This window comes from Littorina saxatilis, linkage group LG10, assembly GCF_037325665.1.
Source record: "Littorina saxatilis isolate snail1 linkage group LG10, US_GU_Lsax_2.0, whole genome shotgun sequence".
NCBI classification, from domain to species: domain Eukaryota; kingdom Metazoa; phylum Mollusca; class Gastropoda; order Littorinimorpha; family Littorinidae; genus Littorina; species Littorina saxatilis.
The window spans coordinates 200,355-227,250 of NC_090254.1; the positions used below are offsets into that span (position 1 = coordinate 200,355).

The 26,896-nt window shown below is 44.4% G+C and overlaps 1 protein-coding gene across 1 annotated transcript in view; it reads right to left on the minus strand.

Moving 5' to 3' along the window:
* Positions 1-26,896, minus strand: part of LOC138977916 (ATPase family AAA domain-containing protein 3-like) — a 73,862-nt gene that overhangs the window by 16,561 nt on the left and 30,405 nt on the right. The window contains exons 8-12 of the mRNA XM_070350520.1: positions 23,214-23,270; positions 22,234-22,359; positions 14,918-15,042; positions 13,969-14,020; positions 6,472-6,542 (exon numbers count right to left, since the gene is read on the minus strand). Coding sequence (XP_070206621.1) covers positions 6,472-6,542; positions 13,969-14,020; positions 14,918-15,042; positions 22,234-22,359; positions 23,214-23,270 — 431 coding nt within the window. The remainder of the gene's footprint in view (positions 1-6,471; positions 6,543-13,968; positions 14,021-14,917; positions 15,043-22,233; positions 22,360-23,213; positions 23,271-26,896) is intronic.

The following is a 26,896-nucleotide window of genomic DNA, read 5'->3' on the forward strand; positions in this document are numbered from 1 at the left end:
TTTTTCTGTTTCCCCATTATCCTGCCACAGCCTTCCCCTCCCCTCCCTGCCACCACCATTCTCCTCAACTCCAATTTGGTTCAATAAAATCTTGTCGATTGAGCGTTAACTGTTGACTCGTATGTTTATCTTCATGTGGAAGAAATTATGCATAATATATGGTATGCTATTGGTTCTGTTTCACACAAGCACAACAATATAAAAAAATCGTTTTACATACCAGGCCAATTATCGAAAACATTTTACTGATATATAAAATTCATTTCCATAACAAAAATAACCCTTTGTTTTCTAGTAACACAGTGTCTTTTACTAGAAAATGTCTGTGCTGTTACCAGATGTCCATGCAGTTACCTATGATTGAAGAAAATGCAATTTAAAAAACAATCTGTTAAGTCAAGACCACAAAACAATATACAGTGCTTTGAAAACAGCAACAAATATAGTTAAGACATATAAAATGATAGTTTTAAACGTATGTCTGTTTTTTGCTCGAATGGGGTTGATGCGAAAACAAAGGGTCCGTGCAGTTACCGAATGTCCCTGTTGTTACCAAGCATAAAAGTAAAGCTATATTTAAAATAATTTATCAAATTCAGTCAATTGTGGTATAAGTTGAAAGGTTTCAACAACTTTCAAATGATCATATGTATATTTTGGCAGCAAACAGATCAGTTTGGACATTACTTCATTTACATGCATTTGATAATGACAATTTTGCACTATTACAATTTTGTTTTAATTTGGATTAAATAATTGCATTAATAATCATACATTTTGGTATCCATTCTTTAGCACTGGGTTTGCATAGCATTTGCTATATGAAAACTTGCCTTTTGGAAAACAATTATGTAGGAAAAATAAAACTTGTTCATGGTAACTGCACAGCCATTTTTATAAATGTAGTGGATATTTTTTTATTTTTAGATACATTTGCAGTTGTTATTAAGCTCGCAAATGTTGGCACAAGATAGACGAAAGGATGTTTAATAACTTTGCCTGATAAAATTTTGAAATTTTTGATGTTGGATATTTCCGTTTTGTCCGTCTGAAATCTGTGCATTTTTTGAAAAAGTCCCATATAGTGAGACGGTAAGACACACACACACACACATATATAGTGAGACAGTAAGACACACACACAGATATATAGTGAGACAGTAAGACACCCACACATATATATAGTGAGACGGTAAGACACACACACACACACATATATAGTGAGACAGTAAGACACACACACATATATAGTGAGACAGTAAGACACACACACATATATAGTGAGACAGTAAGACACACACACATATATAGTGAGACAGTAAGACACACACACAGATATATAGTGAGACAGTAAGACACACACATATATAGTGAGACAGTAAGACACACACACACATATATAGTGAAACAGTAAGACACACACATATATAGTGAGACAGTAAGACACACACACATATATAGTGAGACAGTAAGACACACACAGATATATAGTGAGACGGTAAGACACACACACATATATAGTGAGACGGTAAGACACACACACAGATATAGTGAGACAGTATGACAAACACACACATATAAAGTGAGACAGTAAGACACACACACATATATAGTGAGACAGTAAGACACACACACATATATAGTGAGACAGTAAGACACACACACATATATAGTGAGACAGTAAGACACACACACATATATAGTGAGACAGTAAGACACACACACATATATAGTGAGACGGTAAGACACACACACATATATAGTGAGACGGTAAGACACACACACATATATAGTGAGACAGTAAGACACACACACATATATAGTGAGACAGTAAGACACACACACACATATAGTGAGACAGTAAGACACACACAGATATATAGTGAGACGGTAAGACACACACAGATATATAGTGACAGTAAGACACACACATATATAGTGAGACAGTAAGACACACACATATATAGTGAGACAGTAAGACACACACACAGATATATAGTGAGACAGTAAGACACACACACATATATAGTGAGACAGTAAGACACACACATATATAGTGAGACAGTAAGACACACACACATATATAGTGAGACAGTAAGACACACACACATATATAGTGAGACAGTAAGACACACACACATATATAGTGAGACAGTAAGACACACACAGATATATAGTGAGACGGTAAGACACACACAGATATATAGTGAGACAGTAAGACACACACACATATATAGTGAGACAGTAAGACACACACACATATATAGTGAGACAGTAAGACACACACAGATATATAGTGAGACGGTAAGACACACACACATATATAGTGAGACAGTAAGACACACACACATATATAGTGAGACAGTAAGACACACACACATATATAGTGAGACAGTAAGACACACACACACATATATAGTGAGACAGTAAGACACACACATATATCGTGAGACGGTAAGACACACACACATATATAGTGAGACGGTAAGACACACACACAGATATATAGTGAGACAGTAAGACACACACAGATATATAGTGAGACAGTAAGACACACACAGATATATAGTGAGACATTAAGACACACACATATAAAGTGAGACAGTAAGACACACACAGATATATAGTGAGACATTAAGACACACACATATAAAGTGAGACAGTAAGACACACACACATATATAGTGAGACGGTAAGACACACACACATATATAGTGAGACGGTAAGACACACACACATATATAGTGAGACGGTAAGACCAGACCTGTTTACCCCTAAGACATTGCATGTGTATTTTCTGGGAGCAAAATGAGGCAAATGTGTAGTTTTGTAATTGAATGTGTAGAATTTCTCGTCGACCTATCACAACAAGAACAATGATTGCTACTTTTTACCACATGTATTGATTGACTGACGGAAAAATGGGAATTGCAGACAGTGCAATGAGCATGATGTTTTCCTTTCCGCGAAGACAAGGCATGGGTAGTCCTGATGATATTTTGGCAGAAAGACTTGGTTCGGCGCATTGCTCGTCTTTTTCTTTTTGGTCGGTGGCCTTTCGGAGTCATTTTCTTCACAGTTCTCATCTTCACTTTCGTGTGCTCTGCGTTCAGCCATTGTGTCGAAACGCCCGCATGGTTTGGCAGTAACGCGTTCAGTTGTGCCCGGCATTTGCTTGGAGAAGCCTATTCGGCATTAACAAGCTACAACGCAACGCCCGCGGGCGCTTTACGCGCTGCACGCAGCAAACGACTGCTGGCCGAAAACATGGATTGGAAAATGGATCGGTCAAGGGAGATGAAGAAAATTACGGATTGTGATATGCGTAGCCGAAACAATACCGTTTGCGTGTAGGGATGGGGCGGTGTGCACAACGGGACAAGAAACAGGTGTAAAGACGAAAAAAAAAAAAAAAAAAAAAAAAAAAATTATTTTTTTTTTAAGTACCGTTTGCGTAGAAAACGACAGACTTGCGTAGTTGCGTAGTATATTATTCAAATTCGTAGTTTACTACGCTCAATGTGTAGTGTAAACAGGTCTGTAAGACACACACACATATATAGTGAGACAGTAAGACACACACAGATATATAGTGAGACGGTAAGACACACACATATAGCGGACTGGGTGGCCGAGTGGTAACGCACTTGTGCTCGGAAGCGAGAGGTTGCGTGTTCAGGCCTGGGTCAGGCCGCAATTTTCTCCCCCCTTTCCTAACCTAGGTGGTGGGTTCAAATGCTAGTCTTTCGGATGAGACGAAAAACCGAGGTCCCTTCGTGTACACTATCAATCAATATCATTGGGGTGTGCACGTTAAAGATCCCACGATTGACAAAAGGTTCTTTCATGGCAAAATTGTATAGGCATAGATAAAAATGTCCATCAAATACCCGTGGGACTTGGAATAAAGTAAAAAAAAAAAATAAAAAAATAAAAAATAAAAAAAAAATAAAAAATTCCATCTTACACGGCATTAAGTCACAGGAAACATGAATACACGCATGCAGGAAGAAAAAAAATAATAATATGGGTAGCGCCGTATGTATGGCAGCTCGCTTTCCCCGGGGAGAAAGCAGCCCGAATTTCCATGAGGGTAACCTCACTGGACTGTAAATCTTATCCAATCCAATCCAATCCAATCCAATCCAATCCAATCCAATCTAATAAAGTGAGACAGTAAGACACACACAGATATATAGTGAGACGGTAAGACACACACACATATATAGTGAGACAGTAAGACACCCACACATATATATAGTGAGACAGTAAGACACACACACATATATATAGTGAGACAGTAAGACACACACACATTATATAGTGAGACAGTAAGACACACACATATATATAGTGAGACAGTAAGACACACACATATATAGTGAGACAGTAAGACACACACACATATATAGTGAGACAGTAAGACACACACATATATAGTGAGACAGTAAGACACACACAGATATATAGTGAGACAGTAAGACACACACACATATATAGTGAGACAGTAAGACACACACACATATATAGTGAGACAGTAAGACACACACACATATATAGTGAGACAGTAAGACACACACACAGATATATAGTGAGATGGTAAGACACACACATATATATAGTGAGACAGTAAGACACACACACAGATATATAGTGAGACGGTAAGACACACACACACATATAGTGAGACAGTAAGACACACACACATATATAGTGAGACAGTAAGACACACACACAGATATATAGTGAGATGGTAAGACACACACATATATATAGTGAGACAGTAAGACACACACACAGATATATAGTGAGACAGTAAGACACACACACATATATATTTTTTCTTTGGTGTTTTACGTCGTTTTCAACCACGAAGGTTATATCGCGAACACAGATATATAGTGAGACAGTAAGACACACACACAGATATATAGTGAGACAGTAAGACACACACAGATCGACAGCGCCAGAAAGTAAGGCACAGACACTCAGCTAGGACGCGCACAAACAGCTACAGGGACAGCTACAGGGACAGCTACAGGGACGGCTACAGGGACGGCTACAGGGACAGCTACAGGGACAGCTACAGGGACAGCTACAGGGACAGCTACAGGGACAGCTACAGGGACAGCTACAGGGACAGCTACAGGGACAGCTACAGGGACAGCCCATTGCTGTGTATCCATGCATGCAAAGTTCTGCACGCTGCCCACTTCTCAATAGAACTCATAACTTTCACCACACAGGACTGGATTTTATCCTGCAGAGGGCTGGGTTTTATCCCACAGATGGCTGGGTTTTATCCTGCAGAGGGTTGGGTTTTTACCTGCAGAGGGCTTGGTTTTTATCATGCAGAAAGCTGGGTTTTATCCCGCAGAGGGTTGGGTTTCATCCTGCAGAAGGCTGGGTTTTATCCTGCAGAGGGCTGGGTTTTATCCTGCAGAGGGCTGGGTTTATACCTGCAGATGGCTGGGGTTTTATCCTGCAGAGGGCTGGGTTTATACCTGCAGATGGCTGGGGTTTTATCCTGCAGAGGGCTGGGTTTTTACCTGCAGAGGGCTTGGGTTTTTACCTGCAGAGGGCTTGGTTTTTATCATGCAGAAAGCTGGGTTTTATCCCCCAGAGGGTTGGGTTTCATCCTGCAGATGGCTGGGGTTTTATCCTGCAGAGGGCTGGGGTTTTATCCTGCAGAGGGCTGGTTTTATCTTGCAGAGGGCTGGGTTTTATCTTATGGCTAGGTTTTATCCTGCCGAGGGCTGGGTTTTTATCCTGTAGAGGGCTGGGTTTTATCATATGGCTAGGTTTTATCCTGCCAAGGGCAGGGTTTTATCTTGCAGAGGGCTGGGTTTTATCTTATGGCTAGGTTTTATCCTGCCGAGGGCTGGGTTTTATCCTGCAGAGGGCTGGGTTTTATCATATGGCTGGGTTTCATCCTCACAAAAGCCTGGGTTTTATCCTCAGAGGGCTGGGTTTTATCCTGCCGAGGGCTGGGTTTTATCTTATGGCTAGGTTTCATCCTGAGAAAAGCCTGGGTTTAATCCTGCGGAGGGCTGGGTTTAATCCTGCGGAGGGCTGGGTTTTTTTCCTGCAAAAGGCTGGGTTCTATCCTGTGGATGGCTGTGTTTAATCTGGCTGGGTTTTATCCTGAGGAGGGCTGGTTTTTTTATGGATGGATGTGTTTTATCCTGCAGAGGACTGGGTTTTGTCCTGTGGCTGGCTGGGTTTTATCTGGTTGGGTTTTAATCCTGAGGATGACTGGGTTTTATTATCTGCCTGGGTTTAATCCGGAGGATGCCTGGGTTTTATCTTGCAGAGGGCTGGGTTTTATCATGTGGATGGCCATTGTTTTAATTTTAATCCTGCAGAGGGCTGGGTTTTATTCCAGTGAAGGGCCGGGTATGATCTGAGTGTTACATTTTCTAACACAACTAGACAGGCATGCCAGCACAAGTTGGAGGGAGAGGAACTTACTTCTGTGACTGTTCTCCCGTCCTGTAGAGGAAGGCGTTGAGTGTTGCTCGCATGTCTTCACTGATCACCTCCTGTACACACAACACACAGTCAAACACACAACACACAGTCAAACAGTACCACTACACGTGTCACACACACACTACACAGACTAACACTGACAGAAATCGTATCCAGACCTGGGAACCCCCGTTTTGCACTTGGAGTATTCTCAAACAAACTGGGTGTATTTTCAGAAAAAATGAGCGTACTCTACACATCATTTGAACATCCATGATTCAAACATGTTTTACACGCATCTGTTGCGCCGTTAATTAAGTTTACCAATACATTTTAATGTTAACCGACAAAAACTGTAATCATGTGTCACATGTGATACTGGATGGGCTTCGAGATGCGTTTGTGAAGAAAAGTAGTCCATGAATATTTCTCGTCGTATTTTTTCTCAACTGACCTAACTGATCATATTCTAAACAATCATGCGTACAGAATACGGCAAAATCATATGGGTTCCCTGGTCTGCCTATCACAACCACAACACAGACAGGAATCCTATCACAACCATAACACAGACAGGAATCCTATCACAACCACAACACAGACAGGAATCCTATCACAACCACAACACAGACAGGAATCCTATCACAACCATTACACAGACAGGAATCCTATCACAACCACAACACAGACAGGAATCCTATCACAACCATTACACAGACAGGAATCCTATCACAACCACAACACAGACAGGAATCCTATCACAACCATAACACAGACAGGAATCCTATCACAACCACAACACAGACAGGAATCCTATCACAACCACAACACAGACAGGAATCCTATCACAACCATTACACAGACAGGAATCCTATCACAACCACAACACAGACGGGAATCCTATCACAACCACAACACAGACAGGAATCCCATCACAACCATAACACAGACAGGAATCCTATCACAACCACAACACAGACAGGAATCCTATCACAACCACAACACAGACAGGAATCCTATCACAACCACAACACAGACAGGAATCGTATCACAACCACAACACAGACAGGAATCGTATCACAACCACAACACAGACAGGAATCCCATCACAACCACAACACAGACAGGAATCCTATCACAACCACAACACAGACAGGAATCCTATCACAACACAGATGGGAATCCTATCACAACCACAACACAGACACAACACAGACAGGAATCCTATCACAACCACAACACAGACAGGAATCCTATCACAACACAGATGGGAATCCTATCACAACCACAACACAGACACAACACAGACAGGAATCCTATCACAACCACAACACAGACAGGAATCCTATCACAACCACAACACAGACAGGAATCCTATCACAACCACAACACAGACAGGAATCCTATCACAACCACAACACAGATGGGAATCCTATCACAACCACAACACAGACAGGAATCCTATCACAACCACAACACAGATGGGAATCCTATCACAACCACAACACAGACAGGAATCCTATCACAACCACAACACAGACAGGAATCCTATCACAACCACAACACAGACAGGAATCCTATCACAACCACAACACAGACGGGAATCCTATCACAACCACAACACAGACAGGAATCCCATCACAACCATAACACAGACAGGAATCCTATCACAACCACAACACAGACAGGAATCCCATCACAACCACAACACAGACAGGAATCCTATCACAACCACAACACAGACAGGAATCCTATCACAACCACAACACAGACAGGAATCCTATCACAACCACAACACAGATGGGAATCCTATCACAACCACAACACAGACAGGAATCCTATCACAACCACAACACAGACGGGAATCCTATCACAACCACAACACAGACAGGAATCCCATCACAACCATAACACAGACAGGAATCCTATCACAACCACAACACAGACAGGAATCCTATCACAACCACAACACAGACAGGAATCCTATCACAACCACAACACAGATGAGAATCCTATCACAACCACAACACAGACAGGAATCCTATCACAACCACAACACAGACAGGAATCCTATCACAACCACAACACAGACAGGAATCCTATCACAACCACAACACAGACAGGAATCCTATCACAACCACAACACAGACAGGAATCATATCACAACCACAACACAGATGGGAATCCTATCACAACCATAACACAGACAGGAATCCTATCACAACCACAACACAGACAGGAATTCGTATCACAACCACAACACAGACAGGAATCCTATCACAACCACAACACAGACAGGAATCCTATCACAACCACAACACAGACAGGAATCCTATCACAACCACAACACAGATGGGAATCCTATCACAACCATAACACAGACAGGAATCCTATCACAACCACAACACAGACAGGAATCGTATCACAACCACAACACAGACACAACACAGACAGGAATCCTATCACAACCACAACACAGACAGGAATCCTATCACAACCACAACACAGACAGGAATCCTATCACAACCACAACACAGATGAGAATCCTATCACAACCACAACACAGACAGGAATCCTATCACAACCACAACACAGACAGGAATCCTATCACAACCACAACACAGACAGGAATCCTATCACAACCACAACACAGACAGGAATCCCATCACAACCACAACACAGACAGGAATCCTATCACAACCACAACACAGACAGGAATCCTATCACAACCACAACACAGACAGGAATCCTATCACAACCACAACACAGACAGGAATCCTATCACAACCACAACACAGACAGGAATCCTATCACAACCACAACACAGACAGGAATCCTATCACAACCACAACACAGACAGGAATCCCATCACAACCACAACACAGACAGGAATCCTATCACAACCACAACACAGATGGGAATCCTATCACAACCACAACACAGACAGGAATCCCATCACAACCACAACACAGATGGGAATCCTATCACAACCACAACACAGATGGGAATCCTATCACAACCACAACACAGACAGGAATCCTATCACAACCATAACACAGACAGGAATCCTATCACAACCACAACACAGACAGGAATCCTATCACAACCACAACACAGATGGGAATCCTATCACAACCATAACACAGACAGGAATCCTATCACAACCACAACACAGACAGGAATCCTATCACATCCACAACACAGACAGGAATCCTATCACAACCACAACACAGACAGGAATCCTATCACAACCACAACACAGACAGGAATCCTATCACAACCACAACACAGACAGGAATCCTATCACAACCACAACACAGACAGGAATCCTATCACAACCACAACACAGACAGGAATCCTATCACAACCACAACACAGACAGGAATCCTATCACAACCACAACACAGACGGGAATCCTATCACAACCACAACACAGACAGGAATCCCATCACAACACAGACAGGAATCCTATCACAACCACAACACAGACAGGAATCCTATCACAACCACAACACAGACAGGAATCCTATCACAACCACAACACAGACAGGAATCCTATCACAACCACAACACAGACAGGAATCCTATCACAACCACAACACAGACAGGAATCCTATCACAACCACAACACAGACAGGAATCCTATCACAACCACAACACAGACAGCTATCACAACCATAACACAGACAGGAATCATATCACAACCACAACACAGACAGGAATCCCATCACAACCACAACACAGACAGGAATCCTATCACAACCACAACACAGACAGGAATCCTATCACAACCACAACACAGACAGGAATCCTATCACAACCACAACACAGACAGGAATCCCATCACAACCACAACACAGACAGGAATCCTATCACAACCACAACACAGACAGGAATCCTATCACAACCACAACACAGACAGGAATCCTATCACAACCACAACACAGACAGGAATCCCATCACAACCACAACACAGACAGGAATCCTATCACAACCACAACACAGACAGGAATCCTATCACAACCACAACACAGACAGGAATCCTATCACAACCATAACACAGACAGGAATCCCATCACAACCACAACACAGACAGGAATCCCATCACAACCACAACACAGACACAACACAGACAGGAATCCTATCACAACCATAACACAGACAGGAATCCCATCACAACCACAACACAGACAGGAATCCCATCACAACCATAACACAGACAGGAATCCCATCACAACCACAACACAGACACAACACAGACAGGAATCCTATCACAACCACAACACAGACAGGAATCCTATCACAACCACAACACAGACAGGAATCCCATCACAACCACAACACAGACAGGAATCCTATCACAACCACAACACAGACAGGAATCCTATCACAACCACAACACAGACAGGAATCCTATCACAACCACAACACAGACAGGAATCCTATCACAACCACAACACAGACAGGAATCCTATCACAACCACAACACAGACAGGAATCCTATCACAACCACAACACAGACAGGAATCCTATCACATCCACAACACAGACAGGAATCCCATCACAACCACAACACAGACAGGAATCCCATCACAACCACAACACAGACACAACACAGACAGGAATCCCATCACAACCACAACACAGACAGGAATCCTATCACAACCACAACACAGACAGGAATCCTATCACAACCACAACACAGACAGGAATCCTATCACAACCACAACACAGACAGGAATCCCATCACAACCACAACACAGACAGGAATCCCATCACAACCACAACACAGACAGGAATCCTATCACAACCACAACACAGACAGGAATCCCATCACAACCACAACACAGACAGGAATCCTATCACAACCACAACACAGACACAACACAGACAGGAATCCTATCACAACCACAACACAGACAGGAATCCTATCACAACCACAACACAGACAGGAATCCCATCACAACCACAACACAGACAGGAATCCCATCACAACCACAACACAGACAGGAATCCTATCACAACCACAACACAGACAGGAATCCTATCACAACCACAACACAGACGGGAATCCTATCACAACCACAACACAGACAGGAATCCCATCACAACCATAACACAGACAGGAATCCTATCACAACCATAACACAGACAGGAATCCCATCACAACCACAACACAGACAGGAATCCTATCACAACCACAACACAGACAGGAATCCTATCACAACCACAACACAGACAGGAATCCTATCACAACCACAACACAGACAGGAATCCTATCACAACCACAACACAGACAGGAATCCTATCACAACCACAACACAGACAGGAATCCTATCACAACCATAACACAGACAGGAATCCCATCACAACCACAACACAGACAGGAATCCCATCACAACCACAACACAGACAGGAATCCTATCACAACCACAACACAGACAGGAATCCTATCACAACCACAACACAGACAGGAATCCCATCACAACCACAACACAGACAGGAATCCTATCACAACCACAACACAGACAGGAATCCTATCACAACCACAACACAGACAGGAATCCTATCACAACCACAACACAGACAGGAATCCTATCACAACCACAACACAGACAGGAATCCTATCACAACCACAACACAGACAGGAATCCTATCACAACCACAACACAGACAGGAATCCCATCACAACCACAACACAGACAGGAATCCCATCACAACCACAACACAGACAGGAATCCTATCACAACCACAACACAGACAGGAATCCTATCACAACCACAACACAGACAGGAATCCTATCACAACCACAACACAGACAGGAATCCTATCACAACCACAACACAGACAGGAATCCTATCACAACCACAACACAGACAGGAATCCTATCACAACCACAACACAGACAGGAATCCCATCACAACCACAACACAGACAGGAATCCCATCACAACCACAACACAGACAGGAATCCCATCACAACCACAACACAGACAGGAATCCCATCACAACCATAACACAGACAGGAATCCTATCACAACCACAACACAGACAGGAATCCCATCACAACCACAACACAGACAGGAATCCTATCACAACCACAACACAGACAGGAATCCTATCACAACCACAACACAGATGAGAATCCTATCACAACCACAACACAGACAGGAATCCCATCACAACCACAACACAGACAGGAATCCTATCACAACCACAACACAGACACAACACAGACAGGAATCCTATCACAACCACAACACAGATGAGAATCCTATCACAACCACAACACAGACAGGAATCCTATCACAACCACAACACAGACAGGAATCCTATCACAACCACAACACAGATGAGAATCCTATCACAACCACAACACAGACAGGAATCCCATCACAACCACAACACAGACAGGAATCCTATCACAACCACAACACAGACACAACACAGACAGGAATCCTATCACAACCACAACACAGATGAGAATCCTATCACAACCACAACACAGACAGGAATCCTATCACAACCACAACACAGATGAGAATCCTATCACAACCACAACACAGACAGGAATCCTATCACAACCACAACACAGACAGGAATCCTATCACAACCACAACACAGACAGGAATCCCATCACAACCACAACACAGACAGGAATCCTATCACAACCACAACACAGACAGGAATCCTATCACAACCACAACACAGACAGGAATCCTATCACAACCACAACACAGACAGGAATCCTATCACAACCACAACACAGACAGGAATCCTATCACAACCACAACACAGACAGGAATCCTATCACAACCACAACACAGACAGGAATCCTATCACAACCACAACACAGACAGGAATCCCATCACAACCACAACACAGACAGGAATCCTATCACAACCACAACACAGACAGGAATCCTATCACAACCACAACACAGACAGGAATCCTATCACAACCACAACACAGACAGGAATCCTATCACAACCACAACACAGACAGGAATCCCATCACAACCATAACACAGACAGGAATCCTATCACAACCACAACACAGACAGGAATCCTATCACAACCACAACACAGACAGGAATCCTATCACAACCACAACACAGACAGGAATCCTATCACAACCATTACACAGACAGGAATCATATCACAACCACAACACAGACAGGAATCCTATCACAACACAGACAGGAATCCTATCACAACCACAACACAGACAGGAATCATATCACAACCACAACACAGACAGGAATCCTATCACAACCATTACACAGACAGGAATCCTATCACAACCACAACACAGACAGGAATCCTATCACAACACAGACAGGAATCCTATCACAACCACAACACAGACAGGAATCCTATCACAACCACAACACAGACAGGAATCCTATCACAACCACAACACAGACAGGAATCCTATCACAACCACAACACAGACAGGAATCCTATCACAACCACAACACAGACAGCAGGTAACTCACAGTGCTTCTCTTGCGTAGAAAGGCGTCGGCTTCATCCACAAACAGCAACACCCTGAAACACACCATTACTTGTCAACACGCTGTCACTGATGTGTACAAGTTATGTCAATAGATCAACAAATTAAAATAAAGGAATGTATGCATCAACCAATACCAAAGAAATGAAGGAAAAAAAGAACATTCAAAATGTCCTCCCCTAAAGTACTAACCCCAGTGAAAGCACTGCGCTGGTCAACTGGTCTGAGTCACACCCGGTGTACGCACCGCCCTCACTGACCTCCCCACAATAACAACTCACCCTCTGCTACTGGTGTGGGCCCAGTCAAACACTTTGTGCATGGCGGTGACTCCCTCCTCCCCCCCCCACCCACCCTACTTTTACTCACCCTCTGCTACTGGTGTGGGCCCAGTCAAACACTTTGTGCATGGCGGTGACTCCCCCCCCCCCCCTACTTTTAATCACCCTCTGCTACTGGTGTGGGCCCAGTCAAACACTTTGTGCATGGCGGTGACTCCCCCCCCCCCCCCCCCACCCACCCTACTCTTACTCACCCTCTGCTACTGGTGTGGGCCCAGTCAAACACTTTGTGCATGGCGGTGACTCCCCCCCCCCCCCCCCCTACTTTTACTCACCCTCTGCTACTGGTGTGGGCCCAGTCAAACACTTTGTGCATGGCGGTGACTCCCTCCCTCCCCCTACCCACCCTACTCTTACTCACCCTCTGCTACTGGTGTGGGCCCAGTCAAACACTTTGTGCATGGCGGTGACTCCCCCCCCCCCCCTACTCTTACTCACCCTCTGCTACTGGTGTGGGCCCAGTCAAACACTTTGTGCATGGCGGTGACTCCCCCCCCCCCCTACTCTTACTCACCCTCTGCTACTGGTGTGGGCCCAGTCAAACACTTTGTGCATGGCGGTGACTCCCCCCCCCCCCCTACTCTTACTCACCCTCTGCTACTGGTGTAGGCCCAGTCAAACACTTTGTGCATGGCGGTGACTCCCTCCTTCCCCATGGGAGCCACGTCTCCTCCCGTCATGATGGCGTAGTCCATGCCCGAGTGTTGCGCTAAACTCTGCGCGCACACACACACACACACAGTAAATGTAAAATAACACCTCCCGTCATGATGGCGTAGTCCATGCCCGAGTGTTGCGCTAAACTCTGCGCGCACACACACACACACACAGTAAATGTAAAATAACACCTCCTTAATACCGAGTGTCAGTAGTCAATTATACTTTTTCCTTTTTATATTTAGTCAAGTTTTGACTAAATATTTTAACATCGAGGGGGAATCGAAACGAGGGTCGTGGTGTATGTGCGTGTGTGCGTGTGTGTGTGTGTGTGTGTAGAGCGATTCAGACTAAACTACTGGACCGATCTTTATGAAATTTGACATGAGAGTTCCTGGGTATGAAATCCCCGAACGTTTTTTTCATTTTTTTGATAAATATCTTTGATGACGTCATATCCGGCTTTTCGTGAAAGTTGAGGCGGCACTGTCACGCCCTCATTTTTCAACCAAATTGGTTGAAATTTTGGTCAAGTAATCTTCGACGAAGCCCGGACTTCGGTATTGCATTTCAGCTTGGTGGCTTAAAAATTAATTAATGACTTTGGTCATTAAAAATCTGAAAATTGTAAAAAAAAATAAAAATTTATAAAACGATCCAAATTTACGTTTATCTTATTTTCCATCATTTGCTGATTCCAAAAACATATAAATATGTTATATTCGGATTAAAAACAAGCTCTGAAAATTAAATATATAAAAATTATTATCAAAATTAAATTGTCCAAATCAATTTAAAAACACTTTCATCTTAATCCTTGTCGGTTCCTGATTCCAAAAACATATAGATATGATATGTTTGGATTAAAAACACGCTCAGAAAGTTAAAACAAAGAGAGGTACAGAAAAGCGTGCTATCCTTCTTAGCGCAACTACTACCCCGCTCTTCTTGTCAATTTCACTGCCTTTGCCATGAGCGGTGGACTGACGATGCTACGAGTATACGGTCTTGCTGAAAAATGGCATTGCGTTCAGTTTCATTCTGTGAGTTCGACAGCTACTTGACTAAATATTGTATTTTCGCCTTACGCGACTTGTTTTCTTTTTGCTCGACTTATTTACTATGTTTCAACGTTTTTGGGCCTGCAGAAAGCGGCCTAGCTGTGTAGAAACAACAGCTCTTGTTGATGACTCACAGCCTGTCTATGTCCTACTGCTTAATATCTACACATCACAGTCTGTCTTAGTACTACTGCAACTGTCATATTCAACCAGCATGCAGTGTTGTTCCCAGACCTTGGTCTCAGTCATTGTTTTGATCTGACGTATTGTTCTGACCCTAGACCTTGGTCTCAGTCATTGTTTTGATCTGACGTATTGTTCTCACCCCAGACCTTGGTCTCAGTCATTGTTTTGATCTGACGTATTGTTCTGACCCTAGACCTTGGTCTCAGTCATTGTTTTGATCTGACGTATTGTTCTGACCCTAGACCTTGGTCTCAGTCATTGTTTTGATCTGACGTATTGTTCTGACCCCAGACCTTGGTCTCAGTCATTGTTTTGATCTGACGTACTGTTCTGACCTTGGTCTCAGTCATTGTTTTGATCTGACGTATTGTTCTCACCCCAGGCCGGTGGAATATCTAAGTTTTGACACAGTACGGGATGCCTTTGATACAATTTTCATGCAACTGGGATTTGTTGATTGTGGTTTATATTGATACCTGGCCTGGGAACAACTGGGATTTGTTGATAGTGGTTTATTTTGATACCTGGCCTGGGAACAACTGGGATTTGTTGACTGTGGTTTATTTTGATACCTGGCCTGGGAACAACTGGGATTTGTTGACTGTGGTTTATATTGATACCTGGCCTGGGAACAACTGGGATTTGTTGATAGTGGTTTATTTTGATACCTGGCCTGGGAACAACTGGGATTTGTTGACTGTGGTTTATATTGATACCTGGCCTGGGAACAACTGGGATTTGTTGACTGTGGTTTATTTTGATACCTGGCCTGGGAACAACTGGGATTTGTTGACTGTGGTTTATATTGATACCTGGCCTGGGAACAACTGGGATTTGTTGACTGTGGTTTATTTTGATACCTGGCCTGGGAACAACTGGGATTTGTTGACTGTGGTTTATTTTGATACCTGGCCTGGGAACAACTGGGATTTGTTGACTGTGGTTTATTTTGATACCTGGCCTGGGAACAACTGGGATTTGTTGACTGTGGTTTATTTTGATACCTGGCCTGGGAACAACTGGAATTTGTTGATAGTGGTTTATTTTGATACCTGGCCTGGGAACAACTGGGATTTGTTGACTGTGGTTTATTTTGATACCTGGCCTGGGAACAACTGGGATTTGTTGATAGTGGTTTATTTTGATACCTGGCCTGGGAACAACTGGGATTTGTTGACTGTGGTTTATTTTGATACCTGGCCTGGGAACAACTGGAATTTGTTGATTGTGGTTTATTTTGATACCTGGCCTGGGAACAACTGGGATTTGTTGATAGTGGTTTATTTTGATACCTGGCCTGGGAACAACTGGGATTTGTTGATTGTGGTTTATTTTGATACCTGGCCTGGGAACAACTGGGATTTGTTGATAGTGGTTTATTTTGATACCTGGCCTGGGAACAACTGGGATTTGTTGATTGTGGTTTATATTGATACCTGGCCTGGGAACAACTGGGATTTGTTGACTGTGGTTTATATTGATACCTGGCCTGGGAACAACTGGAATTTGTTGACTGTGGTTTATTTTGATACCTGGCCTGGGAACAACTGGGATTTGTTGACTGTGGTTTATTTTGATACCTGGCCTGGGAACAACTGGGATTTGTTGATTGTGGTTTATATTGATACCTGGCCTGGGAACAACTGGGATTTGTTGATTGTGGTTTATTTTGATACCTGGCCTGGGAACAACTGGGATTTGTTGACTGTGGTTTATATTGATACCTGGCCTGGGAACAACTGGGATTTGTTGATAGTGGTTTATTTTGATACCTGGCCTGGGAACAACTGGAATTTGTTGACTGTGGTTTATATTGATACCTGGCCTGGGAACAACTGGGATTTGTTGATAGTGGTTTATTTTGATACCTGGCCTGGGAACAACTGGAATTTGTTGACTGTGGTTTATTTTGATACCTGGCCTGGGAACAACTGGGATTTGTTGATTGTGGTTTATATTGATACCTGGCCTGGGAACAACTGGGATTTGTTGATAGTGGTTTATTTTGATACCTGGCCTGGGAACAACTGGAATTTGTTGACTGTGGTTTATATTGATACCTGGCCTGGGAACAACTGGAATTTGTTGACTGTGGTTTATTTTGATACCTGGCCTGGGAACAACTGGGATTTGTTGACTGTGGTTTATTTTGATACCTGGCCTGGGAACAACTGGGATTTGTTGACTGTGGTTTATTTTGATACCTGGCCTGGGAACAACTGGAATTTGTTGATTGTGGTTTATATTGATACCTGGCCTGGGAACAACTGGAATTTGTTGACTGTGGTTTATATTGATACCTGGCCTGGAAACAACTGGGATTTGTTGACTGTGGTTTATATTGATACCTGGCCTGGGAACAACTGGGATTTGTTGATTGTGGTTTATATTGATACCTGGCCTGGGAACAACTGGGATTTGTTGATTGTGGTTTATATTGATACCTGGCCTGGGAACAACTGGAATTTGTTGACTGTGGTTTATTTTGATACCTGGCCTGGGAACAACTGGGATTTGTTGACTGTGGTTTATTTTGATACCTGGCCTGGGAACAACTAGGATTTGTTGACTGTGGTTTATTTTGATACCTGGCCTGGGAACAACTAGGATTTGTTGACTGTGGTTTATTTTGATACCTGGCCTGGGAACAACTGGGATTTGTTGACTGTGGTTTATTTTGATACCTGGCCTGGGAACAACTGGGATTTGTTGACTGTGGTTTATTTTGATACCTGGCCTGGGAACAACTGGGATTTGTTGACTGTGGTTTATTTTGATACCTGGCCTGGGAACAACTGGGATTTGTTGACTGTGGTTTATATTGATACCTGGCCTGGGAACAACTGGGATTTGTTGATTGTGGTTTATATTGATACCTGGCCTGGGAACAACTGGAATTTGTTGACTGTGGTTTATATTGATACCTGGCCTGGGAACAACTGGGATTTGTTGACTGTGGTTTATTTTGATACCTGGCCTGGGAACAACTGGGATTTGTTGACTGTGGTTTATATTGATACCTGGCCTGGGAACAACTGGGATTTGTTGATAGTGGTTTATTTTGATACCTGGCCTGGGAACAACTGGGATTTGTTGACTGTGGTTTATTTTGATACCTGGCCTGGGAACAACTGGGATTTGTTGACTGTGGTTTATATTGATACCTGGCCTGGGAACAACTGGGATTTGTTGATAGTGGTTTATTTTGATACCTGGCCTGGGAACAACTGGGATTTGTTGATTGTGGTTTATTTTGATACCTGGCCTGGGAACAACTGGGATTTGTTGATAGTGGTTTATATTGATACCTGGCCTGGGAACAACTGGGATTTGTTGACTGTGGTTTATTTTGATACCTGGCCTGGGAACAACTGGGATTTGTTGATAGTGGTTTATATTGATACCTGGCCTGGGAACAACTGGGATTTGTTGATTGTGGTTTATTTTGATACCTGGCCTGGAAACAACTGGGATTTGTTGACTGTGGTTTATTTTGATACCTGGCCTGGGAACAACTGGGATTTGTTGATTGTGGTTTATTTTGATACCTGGCCTGGGAACAACTGGGATTTGTTGACTGTGGTTTATATTGATACCTGGCCTGGGAACAACTGGGATTTGTTGATAGTGGTTTATTTTGATACCTGGCCTGGGAACAACTGGGATTTGTTGATAGTGGTTTATTTTGATACCTGGCCTGGGAACAACTGGGATTTGTTGATAGTGGTTTATTTTGATACCTGGCCTGGGAACAACTGGAATTTGTTGACTGTGGTTTATTTTGATACCTGGCCTGGGAACAACTGGGATTTGTTGACTGTGGTTTATTTTGATACCTGGCCTGGGAACAACTGGGATTTGTTGATTGTGGTTTATTTTGATACCTGGCCTGGGAACAACTGGGATTTGTTGATAGTGGTTTATTTTGATACCTGGCCTGGGAACAACTGGGATTTGTTGATAGTGGTTTATTTTGATACCTGGCCTGGGAACAACTGGGATTTGTTGATTGTGGTTTATTTTGATACCTGGCCTGGGAACAACTGGGATTTGTTGATAGTGGTTTATTTTGATACCTGGCCTGGGAACAACTGGGATTTGTTGATAGTGGTTTATTTTGATACCTGGCCTGGGAACAACTGGAATTTGTTGACTGTGGTTTATTTTGATACCTGGCCTGGGAACAACTGGGATTTGTTGACTGTGGTTTATTTTGATACCTGGCCTGGGAACAACTGGGATTTGTTGATAGTGGTTTATTTTGATACCTGGCCTGGGAACAACTGGGATTTGTTGATAGTGGTTTATTTTGATACCTGGCCTGGGAACAACTGGGATTTGTTGACTGTGGTTTATTTTGATACCTGGCCTGGGAACAACTGGGATTTGTTGACTGTGGTTTATTTTGATACCTGGCCTGGGAACAACTGGGATTTGTTGACTGTGGTTTATTTTGATACCTGGCCTGGGAACAACTGGGATTTGTTGACTGTGGTTTATATTGATACCTGGCCTGGGAACAACTAGGATTTGTTGATTGTGGTTTATATTGATACCTGGCCTGGGAACAACTGGGATTTGTTGATAGTGGTTTATTTTGATACCTGGCCTGGGAACAACTGGGATTTGTTGACTGTGGTTTATTTTGATACCTGGCCTGGGAACAACTGGGATTTGTTGACTGTGGTTTATTTTGATACCTGGCCTGGGAACAACTGGGATTTGTTGACTGTGGTTTATTTTGATACCTGGCCTGGGAACAACTGGGATTTGTTGATAGTGGTTTATATTGATACCTGGCCTGGGAACAACTGGGATTTGTTGACTGTGGTTTATATTGATACCTGGCCTGGGAACAACTGGGATTTGTTGACTGTGGTTTATTTTGATACCTGGCCTGGGAACAACTGGAATTTGTTGACTGTGGTTTATATTGATACCTGGCCTGGGAACAACTGGGATTTGTTGACTGTGGTTTATATTGATACCTGGCCTGGGAACAACTGGGATTTGTTGACTGTGGTTTATATTGATACCTGGCCTGGGAACAACTGGGATTTGTTGATTGTGGTTTATTTTGATACCTGGCCTGGGAACAACTGGAATTTGTTGACTGTGGTTTATATTGATACCTGGCCTGGGAACAACTGGGATTTGTTGACTGTGGTTTATTTTGATACCTGGCCTGGGAACAACTGGGATTTGTTGACTGTGGTTTATTTTGATACCTGGCCTGGGAACAACTGGAATTTGTTGACTGTGGTTTATTTTGATACCTGGCCTGGGAACAACTGGAATTTGTTGACTGTGGTTTATTTTGATACCTGGCCTGGGAACAACTGGGATTTGTTGACTGTGGTTTATTTTGATACCTGGCCTGGGAACAACTGGGATTTGTTGACTGTGGTTTATTTTGATACCTGGCCTGGGAACAACTGGGATTTGTTGACTGTGGTTTATTTTGATACCTGGCCTGGGAACAACGCTGACTATCCTCAAACCTTCTTCTTTCTTCTTCTTCTGCGTTCGTGGGCTGCAACTCCCAAGTACACTCATGCAAAAGCACGAGTGGAATTTTACGTGTATGACCGTTTTTACCCCGCCATTTAGGCAGCCATACGCCGCTTTCGGAGGAAGCATGCTGGGTATTTTCGTGTTTCTATAACCCACCGAACTCTGACATGGATTGCAGGATCTTTCCGTGCGCACTTGGTCTTGTGCTTGCGTGTACACACGAAGGGGGATAAGCCACTAGCAGGTCTGCACATAAGTTGACCTGGGAGATCGAAAAAATCTCCACACCTAACCCACCAGTCGGCCGCGGCCGGGATTCGAACCCTCGACCTTCCGATTAAGTTAGTTAGCTGTTGCTTTTCGGGTCCAGCGGACCATAATAGGCCAAATCAGGACCCCCTTCCGATTAAGAGGCCGACGTCTTACCACCCCGTCACAGCGTCCGTCAATGCTCAAACCGAAACTGAAAGCCAAGAAGCGACAACTTACTTTGGCGAACATTGTCTTTCCTGTTCCAGGCGGGCCGTACATGAGAATGTTCCTGTAGTACCCTTTGTTCTTCTTGGTGTGTCGTGTTGCTATGGCGATGTCCCGTAACCTCTCCTCCAGCTTGGGCTGAAAGACACAACTTCAAGGTTAGCAAACAGTCAACTTGTACACTCGGCAAACAGTCAACTTGTACACTCGGCAAACAGTCAACTTGTAAACTCGGCAAACAGTCAACTTGTACACTCGGCAAACAGTCAACTTGTAAACTCGGCAAACAGTCAACTTGTACACTCGGCAAACAGTCAACTTGTAAACTCGGCAAACAGTCAACTTGTACACTCGGCAAACAGTCAACTTGTAAACTCGGCAAACAGTCAACTTGTAAACTCGGCAAAAAGTCAACTTGTACACTCGGCAAACAGTCAACTTGTAAACTCGGCAAACAGTCAACTTGTACACTCGGCAAACAGTCAACTTGTACACTCGGCAAACAGTCAACTTGTACACTCGGCAAACAGTCAACTTGTACACTCGGCAAACAGTCAACTTGTACACTCGGCAAACAGTCAACTTGTAAACTCGGCAAACAGTCAACTTGTAAACTCGGCAAACAGTCAACTTGTACACTCGGCAAACAGTCAACTTGTACACTCGGCAAACAGTCAACTTGTAAACTCGGCAAACAGTCAACTTGTACACTCGGCAAACAGTCAACTTGTAAACTCGGCAAACAGTCTACTTGTAAACTCGGCAAAAAGTCAACTTGTAAACTCGGCAAAAAGTCAACTTGTAAACTCAGCATAAACTCAGCAAGCTCCACCCAGTCACAGTCATATATTATATGATACCAATACCAAGTCAACACTGGTACCAGTGGGGCAAGCGTTACACAGTCACAGTCATATATTATATGATACCAATACCAAGTCAACACTGGTACCAGTGGGGAAAGCTCCACCCAGTCAGGGACCGTCACTCACCCTGAGAATAATTCCCTGCAGAGCGTCCTCAGGTTTCAGCTTCATGGCCTTCACCGTCTGAAACGCACAACACACCATCGTTAGTATCAGTCGCACGCACAACACACCATCGTTAGTATCAGTCGCACGCACAACACACCATCGTTAGTATCAGTTGCACGCACAACACACCATCGTTAGTATCAGTCGCACGCACAACACACCATCGTTAGTATCAGTTGCACGCACAACACACCATCGTGAGTATCAGTCGCACGCACAACACACCATCGATAGTATCAGTCGCACGCACAACACACCATCGTCAGTATCAGTTGCATGCACAACACACCATCATTAGTATCAGTCGCACGCACAACACACCGTCGTCAGTATCAGTCGCACGCACAACACACCATCGTTAGTATCAGTCGCACGCACAACACACCATCGATAGTATCAGTCACACGCACAACACACCATCGTTAGTATCAGTCGCACGCACAACACACCATCATTAGTATCAGTCGCACGCACAACACACCATGGTTAGTATCAGTCGCACGCACAACACACCGTCGTCAGTATCAGTCGCACGCACAACACACCATCGTTAGTATCAGTCGCACGGACAACACACCATCGTTAATATCAGTCGCACGCACAACACACCATCGTTAGTATCGGTCGCACGCACAACACACCATCGTTAGTATCGGTCGCACGCACACCACACCATCGTCAGTATCAGTCGCACGCATAACACACCATCGTTAGTATCAGTCGCACGCACAACACACCATGGTGAGTATCAGTCGCACGCACAACACACCATCGTCAGTATCAGTCGCACGCACAACACACCATCATTAGCATCAGTCGCACGCACAACACACCGTCGTCAGTATCAGTCGCACGCACAACACACCATCGTTAGTATCAGTCGCACGCACAACACATCATCGTTAGTATCAGTCACACGCACAACACACCATCGTTAGTATCAGTTGCACGCACAACACACCATCGTTAGTATCAGTCGCACGCACAACACACCATCGTTAGTATCAGTCGCACGCACAACACACCGTCGTCAGTATCAGTCGCACGCACAACACACCATCGTTAGTATCAGTCGCACGCACAACACACCATCGCTAGTATCAGTCGCATGCACAACACACCATCGTTAGTATCGGTCGCACGCACAACACACCATCGTTAGTATCAGTCGCGCGCACAACACACCATCGTTAGTATCAGTCGCGCGCACAACACACCATCGTGAGTATCCGTCGCACGCACAAAACACCATCGTGAGTATCAGTCGCATGCACAACACACCATCGTCAGTATCAGTCGCACGCACAACACACCATCATTAGTATCAGTCGCACGCACAACACACCGTCGTCAGTATCAGTCGCACGCACAACACACCATCGTTAGTATCAGTCGCACGCACAACACACCATCGTTAGTATCAGTCGCACGCACAACACACCATCATTAGTATCAGTCGCACGCACAACACACCATCGTTAGTATCAGTCGCACGCACAACACACCGTCGTCAGTATCAGTCGCACGCACAACACACCATCGTTAGTATCAGTCGCACGCACAACACACCATCGTCAGTATCAGTTGCATGCACAACACACCATCATTAGTATCAGTCGCACGCACAACACACCATCGTGAGTATCAGTCGCACGCACAACACAACATCGTCAGTATCAGTCGCACGCACAACACACCATCATTAGCATCAGTCGCACGCACAACACACCATCGTCAGTATCAGTCGCACGCACAACACACCATCGTTAGTATCAGTCGCATGCACAACACACCATCGTTAGTATCAGTCGCACGCACAACACACCATCGTTAGTATCAGTCGCACGCACAACACACCATCGTTAGTATCAGTCGCACGCACAACACACCATCGTTAGTATCAGTCGCACGCACAACACACCGTCGTCAGTATCAGTTGCACGCACAACACACCATCGTTAGTATCAGTCGCACGGACAACACACCATCGTTAGTATCAGTCACACGCACAACACACCATCGTTAGTATCAGTCGCACGCAAAACACACCATCGTTAGTATCAGTCGCACGCACAACACACCATCGTTAGTATCAGTCGCATGCACAACGCACCATCGTTAGTATCGGTCGCACGCACAACACACCATCGTTAGTATCGGTCGCACGCACAACACACCATCGTTAGTATCAGTCGCACGCACAACACACCATCATTAGTATCAGTCGCACGCACAACACACCGTCGTCAGTATCAGTCGCACGCACAACACACCATCATTAGTATCAGTCGCACGCACAACACACCATCGTGAGTATCAGTCGCACGCACAACACACCATCGTCAGTATCAGTTGCATGCACAACACACCATCATTAGTATCAGTCGCACGCACAACACACCATCGTTAGTATCAGTCGCACGCACAACACACCATCGTGAGTATCAGTCACACGCACAACACACCATCGTTAGTATCAGTCGCACGCACAACACACCGTCGTTGCATGCACAACACACCATCATTAGTATCAGTCGCACGCACAACACACCGTCGTCAGTATCAGTCGCACGCACAACACACCATCGTCAGTATCAGTCGCACGCACAACACACCATCGTTAGTATCAGTCGCACGCACAACACACCATCATTAGTATCAGTCGCACGCACAACACACCATGGTTAGTATCAGTCGCACGCACAACACACCGTCGTCAGTATCAGTCGCACGCACAACACACCATCGTTAGTATCAGTCGCACGGACAACACACCATCGTTAATATCAGTCGCACGCACAACACACCATCGTTAGTATCGGTCGCACGCACAACACACCATCGTTAGTATCGGTCGCACGCACAACACACCATCGTTAGTATCAGTCGCACGCACAACACACCATCGTTAGTATCAGTCGCACGCACAACACACCATGGTGAGTATCAGTCGCACGCACAACACACCATCGTCAGTATCAGTCGCACGCACAACACACCATCATTAGCATCAGTCGCACGCACAACACACCGTCGTCAGTATCAGTCGCACGCACAACACACCATCGTTAGTATCAGTCGCACGCACAACACACCATCGTTAGTATCAGTCGCACGCACAACACACCATCGTTAGTATCAGTTGCACGCACAACACACCATCGTTAGTATCAGTCACACGCACAACACACCATCGTTAGTATCAGTTGCACGCACAACACACCGTCGTCAGTATCAGTCGCACGCACAACACACCATCGTTAGTATCAGTCGCACGCACAACACACCATCGCTAGTATCAGTCGCATGCACAACACACCATCGTTAGTATCGGTCGCACGCACAACACACCATCGTTAGTATCAGTCGCGCGCACAACACACCATCGTTAGTATCAGTCGCGCGCACAACACACCATCGTGAGTATCCGTCGCACGCACAAAACACCATCGTGAGTATCAGTCGCATGCACAACACACCATCGTCAGTATCAGTCGCACGCACAACACACCATCATTAGTATCAGTCGCACGCACAACACACCGTCGTCAGTATCAGTCGCACGCACAACACACCATCGTTAGTATCAGTCGCACGCACAACACACCATCGTTAGTATCAGTCGCACGCACAACACACCA